Source organism: Pollicipes pollicipes, unplaced genomic scaffold, assembly GCF_011947565.3.
Source record: "Pollicipes pollicipes isolate AB1234 unplaced genomic scaffold, Ppol_2.1 Scaffold_7231;HRSCAF=8579_pilon_pilon_pilon, whole genome shotgun sequence".
Lineage (NCBI taxonomy): Eukaryota > Metazoa > Arthropoda > Thecostraca > Pollicipedomorpha > Pollicipedidae > Pollicipes > Pollicipes pollicipes.
Window position 1 is genome coordinate 20894488 of NW_023597034.1, and position 17896 is coordinate 20912383.

The window sequence follows — 17896 nt, forward strand, 5'->3', positions numbered from 1 at the left end:
TGCAACATGATGATAACAAACGCGTTTTATCTCACGCCTGCTCATCGATCAGTATGCTCAGTCTGAGATGCAACGGGCAGTGTGGGAGACATATACCAGCGATGCTCGGGATTTTGCGCCGAAAACTCAAGGACAGTTCAGCACAGCACATTTAAGTACAGGCCTCAAGCTACCGCCGTACATATGTCTACTCCAGCTAACGGCATTGGCCATGCGCTACGCAAGGCCAGCACGTGTTTTCATTCGTTGTGTCTTCATTCATCGTGTTTCCTTCATTCATGTCATAATGTGTGTTTTTACCCGTTATCGTATTGAACATCTCTGCTGCGAGCAGTCGAAATGTGCAGTCGTGCGAAAGCAATTGTAATGGTAGCCTTGAATCAGCGTGGTGCATGTTAAGTCCACTAATTGACCACAACACATTGCAGTGCTGCCCTGCGCGAAGCTCATACCGGCGATTCGCCTGCAAGTAAGACGTGAATAGAGGGGAGAACCCCATCGCCCGCCGGCTGACTCGGTCCGGTCGGGGCTGACGGTCTCCGAGCCGACGGCTGGTGCGCAGCACGGACCAGCGGACCCTAGCAGACCTCACACCTACTTCGGTGGCGTCAGCGCGACGATGCTACCGTTGGTGGCTGTTGCCGTGCAGCTGTGGCTGGCTGGGCCGGCGTGTTCGGCTCGTTCGTGCTGGAGGCGACGCCGTCACGTCTGGTTCGCGTGCCGCGGCTGACCACCAGCGAGGTGACGTTCACCGTCTACTGGGAGGGCGGCACCACATCGGCCTCGGCCGCGCCGCTGCCACCCGGCCACGCAGTCCGGGTGACGCTGACGCCCGGCACGGCGTGGCGCACCCGACTCGAGCCGGCCGCCTGGACTCTGAGCCAGGCCGAGCTAGCCCAGGGAGGCAACAGGACAGTCCGTGTCACCGGACAGTACCTGGGTCGCGACCACGTCGTGGTTGTCCTGGACGTAGTGAACGAGGCTGAAGAGCTCGCCTTACCGGCTTCGCTCGAAATGACCCCCAACAGCTTCACGTACCACGTCAGCTTCGTTCGCACTGAACAGTCTCTCGGCACGATATTTTTTGTCATATTTGTAGTGATTTTGGTATTCGGGAGCGGCATTTTTGGCATGCAACTTGATGTAGAGCTGATCAAGAAGGAGCTGCAGAAGCCCGTTGGGCCGACGGTGGGATTTTTGGGACAATTCATCTGCATGCCCCTGGTGAGTAGCTCGTGTTTTTTTAATCTACATGACCATTTTATTACGGGAGGTAATTTTGAATGTAACTAAGGAGGATGCGTCTAAAGTATCTGTGTTATATGTACTGAGAACAGTTATCACATTATCATCAACATCACGCGCCTCAATTTCAGATAAGGGAGGGTTTGAGTACACCGCATGTACAATCTTCGTAATCTTGTCTGTACAGCTCTCTTTCCCTCTATCCCTCTCCCTCTCTCTCTCTCTCTCTTTCTCTCCATCGCGACTCGCTGGCTCTCTCTTCTACTCGCCTCTCTCGTCTCGCTCTATCTCGCTACTCTCTCGAGTCTCTCCTCAGCTTTGCTAGACTGCTTCTCTCTCTCTCTCTCGCTCTTCTCTTATCTCTCTCTCTCTCTCTCTTTTTTCTTCTTTCTTCTTCTTTGTCTTTCTTCTCTCTCTCTCTCTCTACTCTCTCTCTCTGTCTCTCTCTCTTCTTCTCTCTCTCTCTCTCTCTCTCTCTTCTCTTCTCTCTTCTCTCTCTCTCCATCCTCATCCTCTCTCACTCATCTTCGTACGAGAGGTATCCTTAAAAAGCCTTAGGAAGATCTCGTCACAAGCGAATCGTTATTTCGAAGCGCTGGGTGTTGTGCACAGCCTACCGGCCTCGAACCCCAAGCGTATCCACGAAACCCACCTCATCGCGGACCGAAAATCAGTCCAGCAGCTACCGCAGACGCAAATTCCAGCTAGATCTTTATCCATTCCGCTAAAATACAGAGGCTGGTGAAGGCATTATGTGCCCAATTCACAATCTGACTCGGCGCTGAGGACTGAGTGACACCAGTTTCAATCATGAGGCGCACCTGCTGACTGTCGGGCCAGCAGCTTTGGACCAAGCCACCAATGCCGACGACCCAACCAGGCCGTGGGTGGCTTCAAGTGCAACTCTGTTGATCTGGCTCCCTCCAGAGCTCGGCAACCCGCAGATACATACCACGCCCGATGAAAGTCCGACCCACTAACGCTCATCGCTGTCTCTCAGCAGTGGATTGATGGAGTTTAAATATATGGACCCATAGACTTTAATCGTTCGCCTGGACATAAAGCCAGCTTATCTTCTAACACAGGCTGATTAAATGCTTCAGAAACTTACACTTGAGTCACAACCACTTGTACTGACTACGAGGAGTAAAATGGGTAAAGCCCTAGTACCAACCGAAAGCTCTTTCAAGCAGCTGCTCCCGGACCCCGATAAACGTGTCATTCAATCACAGTGTTATCATGGAATCAATTTAGCACAGGATCACATCCATGAAGGTTACTGAGAATTTAATAATCATGTGGCATTCGATTGAATGGAGCCGCTATCACCACAAAAATAATCAGCTTAACCTTCACTCTGGTGGGGGGGATTCCCCCCACCTTTCCTAAAGTTTTCTGTGGATGCCTCTCCGGTTTATTGTGCAATTGCGCCCAAGTTTTTCAGCAGCCTCTGAGGCATTTATAGTGCGTACTTTGGCACAAGCTAATTTTCCGCAACATTCCTGTTTTTGAGAGGCGATGTTTTTTAGGAACACCGCTCGATGACCAAGGGAAGGTGCGGGCGGTGGACGACGATGGCCCATCGACGGGAGCCTTACATGATAAACTATGCTCAAAACACATAAACCTACACACCATTGCATGCAAAACTAACGACGAACACGCCTGTTAAGATTCTGTGTCACTACGGAGCATGGTATCTTACATAGAAGCATGGAAACTGAGAATGTTTGATTTTCAGGAAAATTTGACTCTGCATATTTTTTTGTCTAGCATCATCAAACTTCTTACAGTCACGAGATCTAGTTAAGACCAGCCCACTGTTTTTTTTTTCATCATGCAGCTTATATTTTTACTCGTGTAGGCTTGAAGGCATTACCGTGCCAACGAAAGGAAAGGGGGTGTCAAGAAATCTAGCAGAGGTCATTTGATGAAAGCATGGGTAAGCATTGCATGCACGCACATAAAGCCTGAAAACGCCCCATCTTTAAAATCTGACATTAGCCCCATGGTATCCATAGGTAAACATTTTCTGGCTGCAAAATATCCAAAGGATCCGACATCACTATTTGCTGGGAGATAACTGGATGTGATGGGTAAGACAACGTGACAACATCTGAAAGCTGTATCACTTCGTCCAATAACCCGTTGCAGCATCATATAGAATAATTATCTGTACATTGCCTGACTTTAACATGACATAGTCAAGAGCCATACAAGATGCGTTTAATTGCTATATACCGAAAGATCGGTCATTCAATTGTTTACAGCACTGCTTAGGTTGGCGCGGCTGATCGGGACTGTTCGGAAGCTGTTTTGAGAAAGCTTTCGGGAGGTCACATTGACCCCCATCCAAGCGCATACGCATGGATGATATCGTAACTGACAGTGGCATCGCCACACTGACGTCCGAAGAATGCCCTCCCATCAGGGCTAAGCGCTAACTGTGCTCGTGTACACAATATATGGTACTTATTCATGTATAGCAACCATGTTATTTCACAACACGCCCTAACATACCTGCCATTGTTGTGTTCCATTTAGCCGAGTCCGGCTGTGTGGCATTAGTCCATGGACAGATGGCGTTACCATTACCAACTATGCCCTTCAAGCCTCAAGATAGATGTCAGCGAGCAAGCAAGCTGTCACTTTGCTCCGGGTAATGAAGCGACTTTCTTTTACATAACCAAACCATTTGTCCACCAGGTTGCCTACACCGTAGCCCGTTTGGGATATCCGCATGAACCGTTCTACCAACTGGGGGCGTTTGTAATAGGCATCTGCCCAGGCGGTTCGGGAAGTAACATGTGGACGGTTCTGTTCCGGGGTGACTACAACCTCAGCAGCACCATGACTTTCGTCTCCAACGTCGCTGCTAACGGTGAGAACTACATCGTGTATACTACTCACCTGACGCCTAGATGTGTGCAGGTACTGCTCGTGCTTCGCCGCGGCTCCCGCTGACGCCGGCCTCGCTCTGTTGGCAGCCATGATGCCGCTGTGGCTGTACACCCTCGGCCTGACGCTCTCAGCAGGCAGCGAGGACATCAGCATTCCGTTCTCGGGTCTCCTGCGTGCTCTCGCGGCAATGGTGATTCCATATGCAGCCGGGATACTTCTCCGACGGGCTCGTCCACACTGGAAGAAGCACTCCGAAGTAATCCTGGTACCCCTCACCCTGTGCTCGGTGATCTTTATTGTATCGGTAAGTAAGGAGCACCCAGGCACCACAGGAACGCTGCATCCCCGCAAAAAAACGCATACCCTATGGGGATCAGCGCGCTTTTCATGAGTCCCCACGGTTTGGAAGCTCAGGATCATCTAAGGGAGCTGTTCATTGTGCCTAGCGAATTTCTGAACGTTTGCGTAATAGACTGTTGAGAACCTACTCGTGCCAGTCTTTCTCGCGAGTCAAGCAAATATATTGCATGAGTAATGCTTCTATTGGCTGCTTTTTCACCATGACTAGCACCCACTCCACATTACAGTGTCCGCAGGTTCAACTAGCAGCAGTCTTACGTCCAGGGTTGCCGCTTTGCGTTTTTCATTTGGGTCATGCGGGGTATTTGGCGATAAAATTGCGAAAAACGATGCAAATTTTAACAGATCATCTCAGTTAGACGACGCTCAAATCCTAGTGCTCCTTCACGCTTACCGCGAAAACGTGTGTACACAACATTTCGAAACATTGAAGTGTCGCTGTATGGGCTACTTGAGGCACAACATGTCTCCAAACATGGCAGTTTCAATACGGATAGCTTTTAGCAAGCGATAGAAGCATACTACACACTATACGATATCAGTGTTAACAGTCACAGATCTGTGGTGACCCAGTCGTTTTCCAATGTCTTCAGATCAGTGCTTTTCACATACTTGTCAGCTAAGACTCACATCGCACATTAAGCAGCATGAAGTATCAAATAGCTTGGCTTATGACTGGTCGTAGGAAACGTTGCAGGCCTCAGCACCTTGCGACAAACGTGATCAGTTTACCACGCGGCGTTTTAGATCGTGCCATTTGAGATAAATGGCTTGAAATGCTCACGACGCGGCTTTGGTTTCCGTCAATGCGCTTTTTTTCTGCCGACCTGTTTTATTTGGCGTTCAGTGCAAAGATGTAGCTGTCGTTGGTTGTGTTCGTGTCGTGAGAAACTCTTCGGCTAGAAGGACGTAGCTTTTCGTCAGTTTTTTTTTTTTAACACGCGCCCGGGTGGCCGGTTGGATACCCTTTGCTCGGGCGTGGGGTCAATTTGACCCCGCCAGAGATGTCAAACTAAGAGAGCTGGAGATACCAAATTGGCAAGGTGTGTTGGGCTGTACGTGAACTCACTTGGGTCAAAGTCTTAGATTCTTAACTCATGCCTTTTTGGTCAAATAAGGTAAAACAAGGTCAAATTCCGGGTTGGTCTCCGAAGGGCCCCTTGAATCCAGATAACTGTTCTAAGAAAAAGGTCACGTGCTCGTCTAAGGTGAGTGACCTCGTTTGGCTTTATGAAGGTCATGGTGTCCAAAATCACACAAAACCGCTTTGAGTTTTACTTTTGAATAAGCACCAAATATTACGTTAGGCAGTATGTCCCTAAAAAAAATCCTGACCTGGGCCATTCTAGGTCAGTGACCTATTTTGACCTTAAAGAAGTCTATGGAAGGTGTATAATGCGGTTCTTGTTATCAATAAATTCGAAATGAGCACCAGAATCTACCCCATGCATCAAGCGCTTGGGTAAAAAAACAAGACGGTTTTGACCTTTGTCTGACCTAGACGCCTGACCTTAGGTCACTGGATTTCGTTGATTTAATTGTTGTGTCGCCTAGGAAAGTATCTCAGAGATGTATGGCTTTACTTAACACTCTGTTATTGGCTCAAATTGAGCGATTCTCCAGAAACTGACTGCTGAATCCATGGGCTGACTTTGCTCTGCTGTAGGTCAGCGATCTTACCAGATAAATCTTAATTTTTGACGCCAAGCGATCCACTATTCAATTGCCTATAGCTATGCCAAATTTGGCGCGGCTACACTGCGCCGTTCAGAAACCATTCTGGAAAACCTTCGGGGGCGGTTCGAGTTGACCCCCCCCCCCCCCCACCGAGCACGTATTAAGGCATTACACGGCTATTCTAAAGATTTGCCTTGGAGGGCGTCCCTGGTAGTAGCGTTATTGCTGACTCGTCGTTTCAGTGGTCGCAAGGTCACTGGGCTGCTGCGAAATTACCGGCCTTGTTGCGCGCCACGACCACATTGGCGTCCTCAGGGCTTTAAATGATCCCCTGCCACGGTGGCGGTCCGGTCACTGTTCACCGCTCGAGCCGCTGTGAGTGAGCGCATCATGAGCTAGGCGGTAGGCGGCGTTTTGTAACTCCTCCCTCCCCGGCTGTCCATATTGCGAATGGTGTTTTCATATCAAGCGGCCCGTCCTGGTATCACCCGCCGCCGGCCGTTATGACCTCCAGGAGCCGTGCTACGCTCATATCTCAACTTGACGAATGTGAAGAAAAGGGTTTTGTTTGACTTCGTAGGTCTTTCTTAAGCTCTTGATGTCATCATCATCGCCGCAACACTTCGTTTTTATCGTGTAAGGTGTAACTGATCGACTCGTATCAAACATTAAGCTGAACATATGGGGCGATTCGTAGTAAATGCATTGCATGACATGGGATTCAGGTATCAAATTTAGCGCCACTGTAATGTTGAACATACTACAGAAATATTCACTAAAATGCTCCAGTTTACCTTCGTTACATATTTCAACAACAAAACTAAATCATGATATTATAGCAGACACTAAGTTATTGGATTGCATCACACAATTTTTTCATAGCAGCCATACCATCGAAGAAAGTTGCATAAGCCCAGAAACCCAGCCGATAACACGCCGTTTCCAGTGGAAAACCCTTCCCCTGCGAGTACGTCACTAGGTTCATTATGTGGCTACGTTCGCATAACCAATAGACCCAGTAAACGTGCATTCAACCATTCAACGAAATATGATCATTCGGCAGATTCCACGCCGAATGCAATATGAACAGAGATGGCGTATGTCCTCCCTCATACACTGGTCAAAGACAGTGCTCAGCTCCACTCAGTCAGATACGAGTCTGCCAGGGATGTCCAAAACAGGAATATGGTCGCAACAATGGGTGTCATCTGGAGCAGCACGCTAAGGTTTTCGGGATAGCGCCAGGTTCGCGATGCAGGTAGCCACTGGACCCAAAGAGGCAGCTGATCGCAAGATTTCAGTATCTTAAAAGTAGGGAACATGCAGGCTAATTTGAATACCCAGACGTCTCCGTCGCCTAGATTATGGGCTGTCAGGATTAGCCCCATTGCTATGATCATCATCAGTACTTTAGATATTTAACAAATTGTATTGAACTGACCGCAGGGTAACAAGAAACATCTGCATACATGCATGAATACAGATGCTGTTTGCTGTGCGCTAACAGTGATCTCCCATTCCATAGGTGACGGTGTTTCTTAACTTGGAGTTGTTTCAACTTATGGACTATCGACACCTGCTGTTTCCGGCGGTGGTGGCAACCTCAGGGGCGCTGCTCGCAACTGGACTGGCGGTGGCTTTTCAACTGCCCATGAAGCAGGTGACTGGATTACAGAAACTGCTCCACAGCTGTATGTGGTTTTCAGCCGCAAAAGCTATTCCAAAGATCACTCTCTGCGGTTCGCAGTTATGCCCTCTGTAAGACTTCAGATCTGTTCGTTTATGAGCAAGGTGCACCCAGATCCGTGCGACTTTTACGCTGCCTTATTTGAAACAACCTGAGGTATATGATACCGTGCATACGTCACACAAATTTTGCCTCATCAGTGGTCACGTTGTGTTCAAGGTCAAGAACCAGGGATGGATTCAAACCAAAAACAAAACAAAACAAAACAAAACAAAGCAACACAAAACAAGCCATCGCTAAAAGATAAACCAGAGTACTACGGGAAAGGAGCAAAATACGCGTACATGATAAGCCATTTTTTCACACGCATAAATTTAAAACCCCTTACGGGGTTTTACGGCTCGTACGACAAAAAAGTTCCTAGGCGTAATCAAACGATGATGCCTTGAGGAGCAGATATACTAGATAGTCAAAAAACGTTGTCCAGACCAGTCTTTCGCACTCAAAGGCATACCGATAGTTTAGGTTTGATTTTTAACCACACCTCACGCTTGCATCAATGTCTATAGAATTTGGAACATTCCGGATTAAAAATTCTGACTATCGTCCTCGGGCGGTGTCTTAGTACTTATACTATCGGTTCCTCGGGGCGGTGTCTTAGTACTTATACTATCGTCCTCGGGCGGTGTCTTAGTACTTATACTATCGTCCTCGGGTGGTGTCTTAGTACTTATACTATCGTCCTCGGGTGGTGTCTTAGTACTTATACTATCGTCCTCGGGCGGTGTCTTAGTACTTATACTATCGTCCTCGGGCGGTGTCTTAGTACTTATACTAAATTTTGTGCTTCATTCAAAGTTTTCAGTTTACTCTCTGTCCATGAGCAGGAGCTTTGGAAACCTGAAAAGAGCTGGACGATGTTTGACTTTCAGCCATGCGCGCCTTCCAACCCGCGTTACTTCCAGGGAGTCTCTGCGATTCGAACCATTGTTTCTGATTGCGAGTCTGGTGCTCTACCGGCTTGGCTAAGCGGGAAGGCCAATCCCCTATAAAATAATTGGATTAATTTATTTCCTGAAATCGGCTGCCATTTTGGGCTGATATGTAATTGTGGCCCACTGATGTGGTTGATAACCAATGTCATGTGTCCTGCTTCCTGGACACATGGTCTTATTGGCACATGGCACATGGCATCCTGAACCAACGGCAAGGCCTCTCACTGTCTGTGGTGGTTACTTTATCCCATGCTGGTCGGTGATAGCTGTCTGCACATGCATGCTCTGTCACACCAGATTTCCGAATTTCACCTTGGATGGTTCCCTTTCTGTGCTCTTCCAGCCTGACCGACAGAGGGAGCTTTGTCTCTCCTTCGGGGGTGCAACCACAGCCTCAGTAAGAAGAATGGATACACAGGATTGACACAGCAGCCCCCTTATGTCGTAAGCCCCATTCTTGAAAAAGGCACGCGATTTCGCACACTTGATTTTGAGATGGTGCGATTTTTCATTTCGATTTCATTTCCGGTTTCTTTTTAACTGGGATATAAGTCAAAGAAGCTGCCGGCGATGCAAGAAGATGCAGTTCAGTCTGTTTTTTTTAAGCGATTGAACGGACGGAAGCTGGTGTTCAATAAATGCATGGAATAAATCACCAGGATAAGTGATTTTTCGATGGTGGCTACATAGTCTTTGAAAACCGACAGAACTCTGAGGCTCTGTCAGGAGTGTTCATAGTTTTACAGGAATCTTCAGGAACCCGGGGATGCTGACTGCAGATGGAAATGAGATAAAACAAATTAGTGCTGCTGTGGCTAACCCATGCTGGTCTGGGATTGATCCACCCTCATTCAGAATCGATCGGTATAGAGTACATAGCATAGTTTGGAACATGCGTAATCGCACGCCTTAAAAAGCAAAAACACGACGCCCAGTGTTGCTGTCTCCAAAGTCGCGCGGAGTCGACCCTGCGGCCAACACCACCCGGTGGCCGGTGGCTGATGAAAGTCATGGTATTTAGAATATGTATCTTTGTACGCTCTAGGTGCTGGAATCTGGTAGTGGAACTGAAGGAGTGTGGGCAAAATCTCTATTTTCGTGTTGCTGTAGCTGTGATCTGGTCAGGGTTCAATAGCAAAATTATGAAGGTGATATACACCTCACCGTAATCTTTGAACGAGATGAGCTGATTTCGAAATACTTTCGGAGACGAGACGGTCGTTTTTGACGACACATTTCACGACAGTCGTCCCCGCCCACTAAACGCCAGCCATCTTATCTGCAGCGGCCGACGCCGCTTGGTTTTACGGAAACTGGAACCCTGGTCGCGGCTGTCCCTAGCATTGCTAGCACGCTAGAACACAGCTTTTCAAGTTATTTTTCACACATCGATTCTGCAAGAGAGTGGATGTTGCCAGGCACACATGGGTTGCCCTTTTCTTCACTGTGACCTGATTCGATTCTCTCTATTGAACACATTTTCCGGGCAAGTGGCTCTGTAGGTACCACACCAGGGGCCAAATGATCATTAAATGCCAGGGGCAGAAGGGCCATTCCGTCCAAGGGCGAAGTGCCCATCGGCTGCCATTCGAGCGACACAGGACCTCGGAGCTGCAGGACCTTAGAGCTGCTACGGAGTGGGAGCGTGTGTGGACATTGCAGAGCTTTCGTGTAGTGTGCAGCTCAGGGAGTGTTATGGTATAGGTGTGTGTCTTAGGAGATGTGGGTGGTGTGCTATCTTTTTTTTAGTACTTTTTAAGGTGTTTCATTGTTATTTTTTAATAAATAGCCAAATTCTCTGGGTTTACCCCGTCACATCTGCGCCACCTTTGCATTTGGTCAAAACAGGTTACATTAGGAAATAGGTAGGCGTATTCTGAGTTATGGGGGTAGTGGCTGCAATTTTTGGTTGATACGAAAGGCGTCAAGTTATCTTCTTGTCAGTTGTATGGCTTAGTAGCCAGCAGTAAATGATGCATTCTGTCTTCAGATGATCTGTAGTATTACAGGTTCTAGTACAGTACCACGTGCAGGCAGGGTATTCAGCCAATGTGGATACCTTTTCATGGTGTAATAGTCTTCTTTCTGTATTTCAGTTCAGGTGGTCTCAAGTGAGCATGATTATGCTGTGTTGCTCTTATATGCTCCTTTAACCATTTGTGTGGAGCTCCAGAGCATGGGGCTGGGTAAGGCAAGGTTAAGCAGGACAGGCTTGATGAGGGTAATGCAGGGTACGGGTGCAGATGTAAGGTAATAGACACCGGGTATAATGAAGTTCAGCATAAAAACGGCGGTGTGAAACTAAACATACTCTGGGTTGCGATGTAGGTAATATTTCTAACTCATCCTAAATATTTGGAAGCCGGTGGCGGAGATAGTGTGGTGTCGGTGCCACAATAGTGAAGATACTTCAAATTTGAACGAGCGTTGTGCCTAGACCCTCTGAAAGAAACTCTCCAGGAGCTGTACACTTCTATGACACTGACAGCATGTATTGGCTGAAAGCAAGCGATATGTCAACCTCCCTGGCTGAACGTAGATTTTTGCCAGATATCAAATTGTCACAACATATTTTTCCTTCTTTTAAGAACATTGTGTTCAGCAGCTGGTGTGCGACCCCAATAAGGGGATGAAGGCTTGACTTGTCATGGCTGATGATGATAGATTGGTGGATGCTTTTGACAGGAGGTGAGACACTGGGAAATAGTGAACATAATATTGTGCGATTTCATGGCATCTAGGTTATTGATGTATGGCTTGTCATGCTCATATTTCAAATTTTGCTCGGGGTGAATCTTAAGAACTTTTTAAAGCCTTTGTTGCTAGCTTGCAGGGGAAAGATATTCAAACTTGGGATACTGCCCATCAGATGTGTAAAGTGTTCAACGATATTTTAGAAGAAGGTCAGGGAAGATTCATTCTCTTCAGGAAAGCGTGAGAAAATACCTCAAGGAAGCACCAATAACTGACACAGAAGGCGCGTAACTTGATAGCAGTGAAGAAGGCGGCATATGATGGGCAAAAAATGAAGGACAGAGAAACCTTCAGGGGAGTGTATAGGATCGCTACAAAAATTTTAAAAATAATCAAGAGGGATATCGAGGTAGCCGAAAGATAATCCGAAACACCGCTAGCATACAAGTGCTCTGGCGATATTAATAACTGTTTTCGATACTTCAGATTCAAATCTAAGGGATCTTCTGTGGGCCCCGTTGAGGAAGATGGTAAGTCGTTAGTGGATGACGGGATATTGTAGATGCTCTAAGTAGACAGTTTTCCTCGTTTTTTCGAAGACGAATGTGTGTGCTCTCCTTGGTAATAGACAAAATCCGACAGAAGGCGGTTTTGTAGATTTGGTGATGACCGAGGGTATGGCAAGGGATAGCTTGATGAAAATCAGGGTTAATAAGGTGGCCGAACCTGACCAGATACATGGTGAAGTACAGAATCAATGAGCTAGGGCTTTACCTTATGCTCTTATGTTTATATTTTAAAAAATCAGTGAGTTTCTCAGGATCCGAATTCTGACGCAATGCTAAGTGCCGATGTTTAAGAAGATGACCAAAAATGCATCACTAGTCAGCTAGATAAAGACAATAGCTTAGATGCTGTTCATCTAGATTTTAGCGAGGCGTTTGTTAACGTGCCACACCAGCGTCTGTTATACCAATTAAAATTGCATGGCATTGAGGAAAAAACTATTGCAAGAGTAATGGTTTGACTGCAAAACAGGAAACAACGAGCGGTGTTCTATGGTACTAAATATCAGGGGTATTTAGTGAAGAGTGGGTTTCCTCAGCGGTTCGTGTTGGGTCTTTTGCTTTTATAATGTTTATGAATGGTACTGTGATAGGATTAGAAAATGATGTGCACAAATTTGCTGACGATATTAAATAGGTAGGGGTGTTGAAAAATGCCGACCAGGTGAAATTTGACTTATAGAAACTAGTGAACTGGGGTTCTCTATGGCAGATGTGATTTAATTATGATAAGTATAAGGTGATGCATTTGGGTAGCTGTAGGGGTGAGGGCATTAGCTTTTAACGGAAAGACCGAGAGTTGGACCAGATTGAGGAAGAAAAGGACTTGAGGGTTATAGTTTCCAAGGATTTAAATGCTGAAAAGCGAAGTGGGTCTGCTTAGAACAAGGCACTTCGGATGCTGGACGTATGAACAGGAATGTCTATTTCAAGAGAAGCAATGTTGTCAAAAAGTTGTACTTGGCTTATGTCAGACCACACCTGGAGTATTGTGTACGGGCTTGGTGCTCATGCTTCCAGGAGGTTGAGATAAGCTGGAAGCAACTAGGATGATAAATGGGATTGGTAACTTCGAATGTAGGGACAGGCCTAAGGCCGTGATCTTGTATTCACTTAAGTATTGTAGACTTATAGAGGATCTGAAAGGCGTATCCCAGATTATGAAGGGATAGACAAGATAGGTCTATAAGAAGCGTTGTAAATTAGGTTGTGACTTACAGGGAACTACTTCCAAGTAGCAAAAGCTGGAAGTAGAACTATGAAGAGACAGATGTCATTAGTCAAAGAATAGTACATCATTGGAATGAACTGCCAAACGGAACTGCAGGAAGTTACTCTCTAAGCAACACTCTAAGATCTTTGGACAAGTTCTGTCTGTCTGAGGATCTTATTTAAAGCTAAATTCAGGCAGGTCAGGCGGTGAGATTAATGTTGAGCATGTCCGCGGAACCTAGGGTAGGTCAGCCTCGATGGGCCCTTGTGACTCTTTGTTGCTCTGATGTATTTACGTCTCTTTGTCTTTATGACACGGGAGCCCCTGCCGAACAGGAGATCCTGGGGGGCCGCGATCACGTATCGGCCTGCTCTCTGACACGGAAGACTCTCTGACCCGGACAGCTGGCCCCAGATCGATACAGAAAGCGTTATAGTTGCAACAAGATTCCTTGTCGCCCGCAGCCTGTCCGAATTGGCTCCAATTCTCCAGTTCGGCCTGAAGGAAAGTTCCATATCTGTGGATATTGAGGCAAGCATCTGGTATTGGCACCCAGGGCACGGACCTACTCTGGAGTAGCATTCATTGACAGGGAATCGAACAGACAATCATCCTGTGTGGATTGTAATGTCGCACGTGCTGTTTGCCACGCTTGCACGAGCCAGCAAGATGGATTTAGCCATTTCCAACTGTTTTCACGTTCTTTACAATATATATATATATATATATATATATATATATATATATATATATAGGACAGCTGGATGGACTGGTCTACTTGCTAGTACGTGAAGCCGGCCATCAGATAGGCGCACCCAAGAAACATGAACTAACTCGGACGGAGCCATTGCAACCCATGGGGCGAGGTCTCTGTGAATGACCGTGGAAGGAAAATTAAGGCTAGAGCCGATTTTAAGGGCTTCACGAGGATAAGATGATGCCAATGATCTTATAACATATGTTCCTTGCATTTCACCGTTCAACGGGTTACCCGCATGGGTAAATCTTCGCCACCGACTCCACGACCGCTTCCTACGCGGACGGTCCGCCGTGCTCAACCGAGCGATGGTGGAGGCCGCTACTCTCCCGTTTACCTGGCGCTCTAGAAACTGGCAGAGGTCGGCTTCAGTCGCATCCAGTGTGTACGGGCGACATCCGTTCGGAAAACCTGTGGAGCGTGGGCAGGCCGCTGACGACCACCGCCGCGGCGCCGCCGCTGTCCCGGATGGCACCGCCGCGCTCGCGTCAAGCACAGGCGATGCTGCTGTTCTATCTCGATAAAAAACGCCCACCAAATGAAATAAATTACGCTGACAGAGAGGCGTGGGTGTGGTGTGGTAGAGCTTAACTTGGCAAGTACGCTGGCTGGGGATACACCTCTAATTTTGGGGAAATGCGAAGCAGGAATTAGGACAAATAAGAAGGATAGGTAGAAAGAAAGGAGGATAAATTCTTCTAGCAAAATCCCCTCCATGGCCACCAATTAGCAAAAAAGAATAATGAACTTAGAATGGTCTCCACCTTCACCTTAAACTAACCGCAGACTGCGGCACTTTTAATGCCACTATGAATGCCATACACTTCTAACATGCCGTTAATTTTCATAACAAGCAAGTGTCTCAATTTTATGGCCTTTTTATGGACAAAAGGTACGGTTTGGAGCAGGGTAAATGGCAAATGAAAAAAGAAGGCACAGTTAACGGGTTTGCTGTCAGTCATCACATTGAGCGCTCCGCCAGCACGCGTGACATCACGCATAACAACTGACGATCTCGCTAACAAGAGATCGAACAGGGCCCAGGATTGTTTGTCAACCCGTCAGCAGTGAGTGAAAGCGCTACTAGAGTAAATAGGTCGTTCCGATCAATAAACGCCAGATCGATATGGTAGAACTTAATCTACGAACACGTGGTAGGAGAGTGGTATTTGTGTGCTGGCTGTCACGCTTAATGTATTTCTGGTTACAGCAATGACTAGCGATAATGTAACATCCAACTGATTGTTGTGAATTCATGATCGTTCAAAAATTGCAAAAAGTGTTCCACATTTGGATGTAATTTTGAGCTGAAAAAGCCACCTTGAGAATCATTTGGTGCAGCTCAAAGCCCTGTCCTTCTTAAGACCTCAAACCTTCTAGTCTCGGAGCTACACGCCCGCAAAGTTATGCAGACTTTTTCGAGGAGGCTATTTCAAAGTCACCTGGACGGCCACAACGTCATTATAACGTCATTAATATACTACCATTTCATTAACCATGCGGCGATCAAGGCCAATAAGAATATAACCGTCGAGTCGTTCATGTCTGGCTTTCGTGAGCACGACTATCAGATCTAATGGCCACCAATTGGCTGTTAATCAGCGTGTTGCAACGCATGATGACGTGTTCAAACAATGATGTGTTGAGAAGCATGCTTACTGAACAGAAAATCTGTGTTGTTAAGACCAGTCTTTTCCAATGAAAAGCATACCAATAATTGTAAGTGCGCTTATTTTATCATATCCGAAGTTTGCTTTAATATCTTCAATTGTAAAACATTTCCGTTAACGTAAATTCATGTCCAGATTAGTTCACTATCAGCACGGGTCCGGCGGCTGGTCTAATACCCTTCGCTCGAGTGCGAGGGCTCAATTGACGCCCGAGATATGGAAAAGCAAGGTACCGAAAAGCACAAAACTCACAGGGTAGGTTAGCCTGTACGTGAATTCGCCTCCATCAAAATTGAATGTTCCTAGATTATGATCTTTGAATCAAAATAGGTCAAACAAGTCAAACTTCTGATTGACGCCTCAAGTGCCCTAAGGCCTTATGCAACCGTCGCGATGCTAGATAAGTGGTCTAAGCGAAAGATCAGCGGTGTTCAGTTAAATTATTTGACCTTGTTTGACGTCAATAAGGACAAAGTGATCAAATACCCATGAGATTGCTCCTACTTTGCCATTCGAATAAGTGTTAGGGATTACGCTAGGTCGTGTGTTCCCTAAAAACAAAATTTTAACCTGGGTCATTTTAGGTCAGTGACCTATTTTGGCTTTTAAAAAGTCCATGCACAAAGTATTCCTCCTTTAGGAAGTCTGTTGAGGTCTCTGCCATTGGTAAATGCGAAGTAAGCACCAGAAACTACCCCAAAAACCATATTGTCGAGTAGAAAAGCAGCTTAGTATTGACCTCAGCCTGATCTTCATACCTGACTCTAGGTCAATGGCATTGGTTGTAGTTCTAAATTCAATTAGTTTATTGCCAACAAAACTTTCTGAGATACGTACCGCTTCGTCTAACACTCCGCTGTTGTATCATCTTGAATATTGCTCTGTGCTGACAGCCATTACCTGACTTCAATGCGTCAGCGATGTTACAAGATACCTCCAGTTTTTTTATATCAAACCATTCACTAATCAATATTCTACAGCCACGCAAAGTTTGGCGTGGCCACACCGTGCTGTTCGAAAATCATTCTGGAAAAACATTCGAAAGGTCACTTTGACACCGAACGCGAGCGGATGATAATACACTTAAAAATGAGTATGTCTTGACGTAGAAATGTCGCCCACCCTGGTGCTCTGAGGGTCGTGCGATGACGTCAAGCTTTTGCGTTGTTGTCACGTGCCTTTTGTGGACAGAACACTCTTCAGAATGTCTGCATGGGTTAGCAATGGCTTGCCGTGACTGTCGAAGTATAGGTGATAATGCGGTACGGCAGTGACTTCATCAGTGTGTGTGCGTGCGTGCGTGTGTGTGTGTGTGTGTGTGTGTGTGTGGTGTGTGTGTGTGTGTGTGTGTGTGTGTGTGTGTGTGTGTGTGTGTGTGTGTGTGGGTGTGTGTGTGTGTGTGTGTGTGTGTGTGTGTGTGTGTGTGTGTGTGTGGTGTGTGTGTGTGTGTGTGTGTGTGTGTGTGTGTGTGTGTGTGTGTGGTGTGTGTGTGTGTGTGTGGTGTGTGTGTGTGTGTGTGTGTGTGTGTGTGTGTGTGTGTGTGTGTGTGTGTGTGTGTGTGTGTGTGGTGTGGTTGTGTGTTGCAATCAGTGTAATAAGCGTGATCGGTCTGTAGCCAAAGGTATCAAGGCGGCTTAGACACGCAGCGCCATCAGCAAATAGCATTCCTGTTTGTGCTATTGATGTCTCCTGCTCTTTCAGCTATCTGTGGTTAACGCAGAACATGTACTTGCACTGAACTTATTTGTTAGAGTCAGACAAAATGGCTGGTTGCCAGTCTGTTAATCCCACGCTGTCTCCCTCGTAGGTGGTCACCATAGCTCTGGAAACTGCGATCAGAACGCCAGCATTGGCCTTGGTGTGTTGGGTGGACGAATCTCTGCCGTCGCCAGAACGGTGACATGGTGAAGGTGCCTCCATCATGGCTCAGTTTTTTCTGACCTTTATCATGTGTGCTGCCGCCCTCATCGTGTTCGAATCGGTCCGGCGCTGCCGACTTCGGTGCGCGAAGAACCGGGCACTCGGTGAGCAGACACTGGTGGGTCAGTTCAGGCACCAGGACGACCCGAATGTCTTGCTGAACTCGGAGCTGGAAGATCTCAAGCAGCCGCTGCAGCTGGAGGCGGCATGA

The 17896-nt window shown here is 46.9% G+C and overlaps 1 protein-coding gene across 1 annotated transcript; it reads left to right on the plus strand.

Annotated features, from left to right (window-relative positions):
- Positions 1 to 700: 700 nt before the first annotated feature.
- LOC119109834 (P3 protein) lies at positions 701 to 17896 on the plus strand. Its single transcript, XM_037233587.1, has 6 exons — positions 701 to 1224; positions 3952 to 4126; positions 4233 to 4450; positions 7709 to 7843; positions 17573 to 17623; positions 17777 to 17896. Exons 1-6 carry the CDS (start codon positions 1015 to 1017, stop codon positions 17894 to 17896), a joined length of 909 nt encoding a protein of 302 aa, XP_037089482.1. The 5' UTR covers positions 701 to 1014.

Bases quoted from the DNA above. Each gene is read 5' to 3' on its own strand.
- LOC119109834 (XM_037233587.1), top strand. From the start codon at position 1,015: ATGACCCCCAACAGCTTCACGTACCACGTCAGCTTCGTTCGCACTGAA. The intron at 1,225-3,951 runs GTGAGTAGCTCG...TTTGTCCACCAG, and splicing joins AATTCATCTGCATGCCCCTG to GTTGCCTACACCGTAGCCCG. The intron at 4,451-7,708 runs GTAAGTAAGGAG...CCCATTCCATAG, and splicing joins CGGTGATCTTTATTGTATCG to GTGACGGTGTTTCTTAACTT.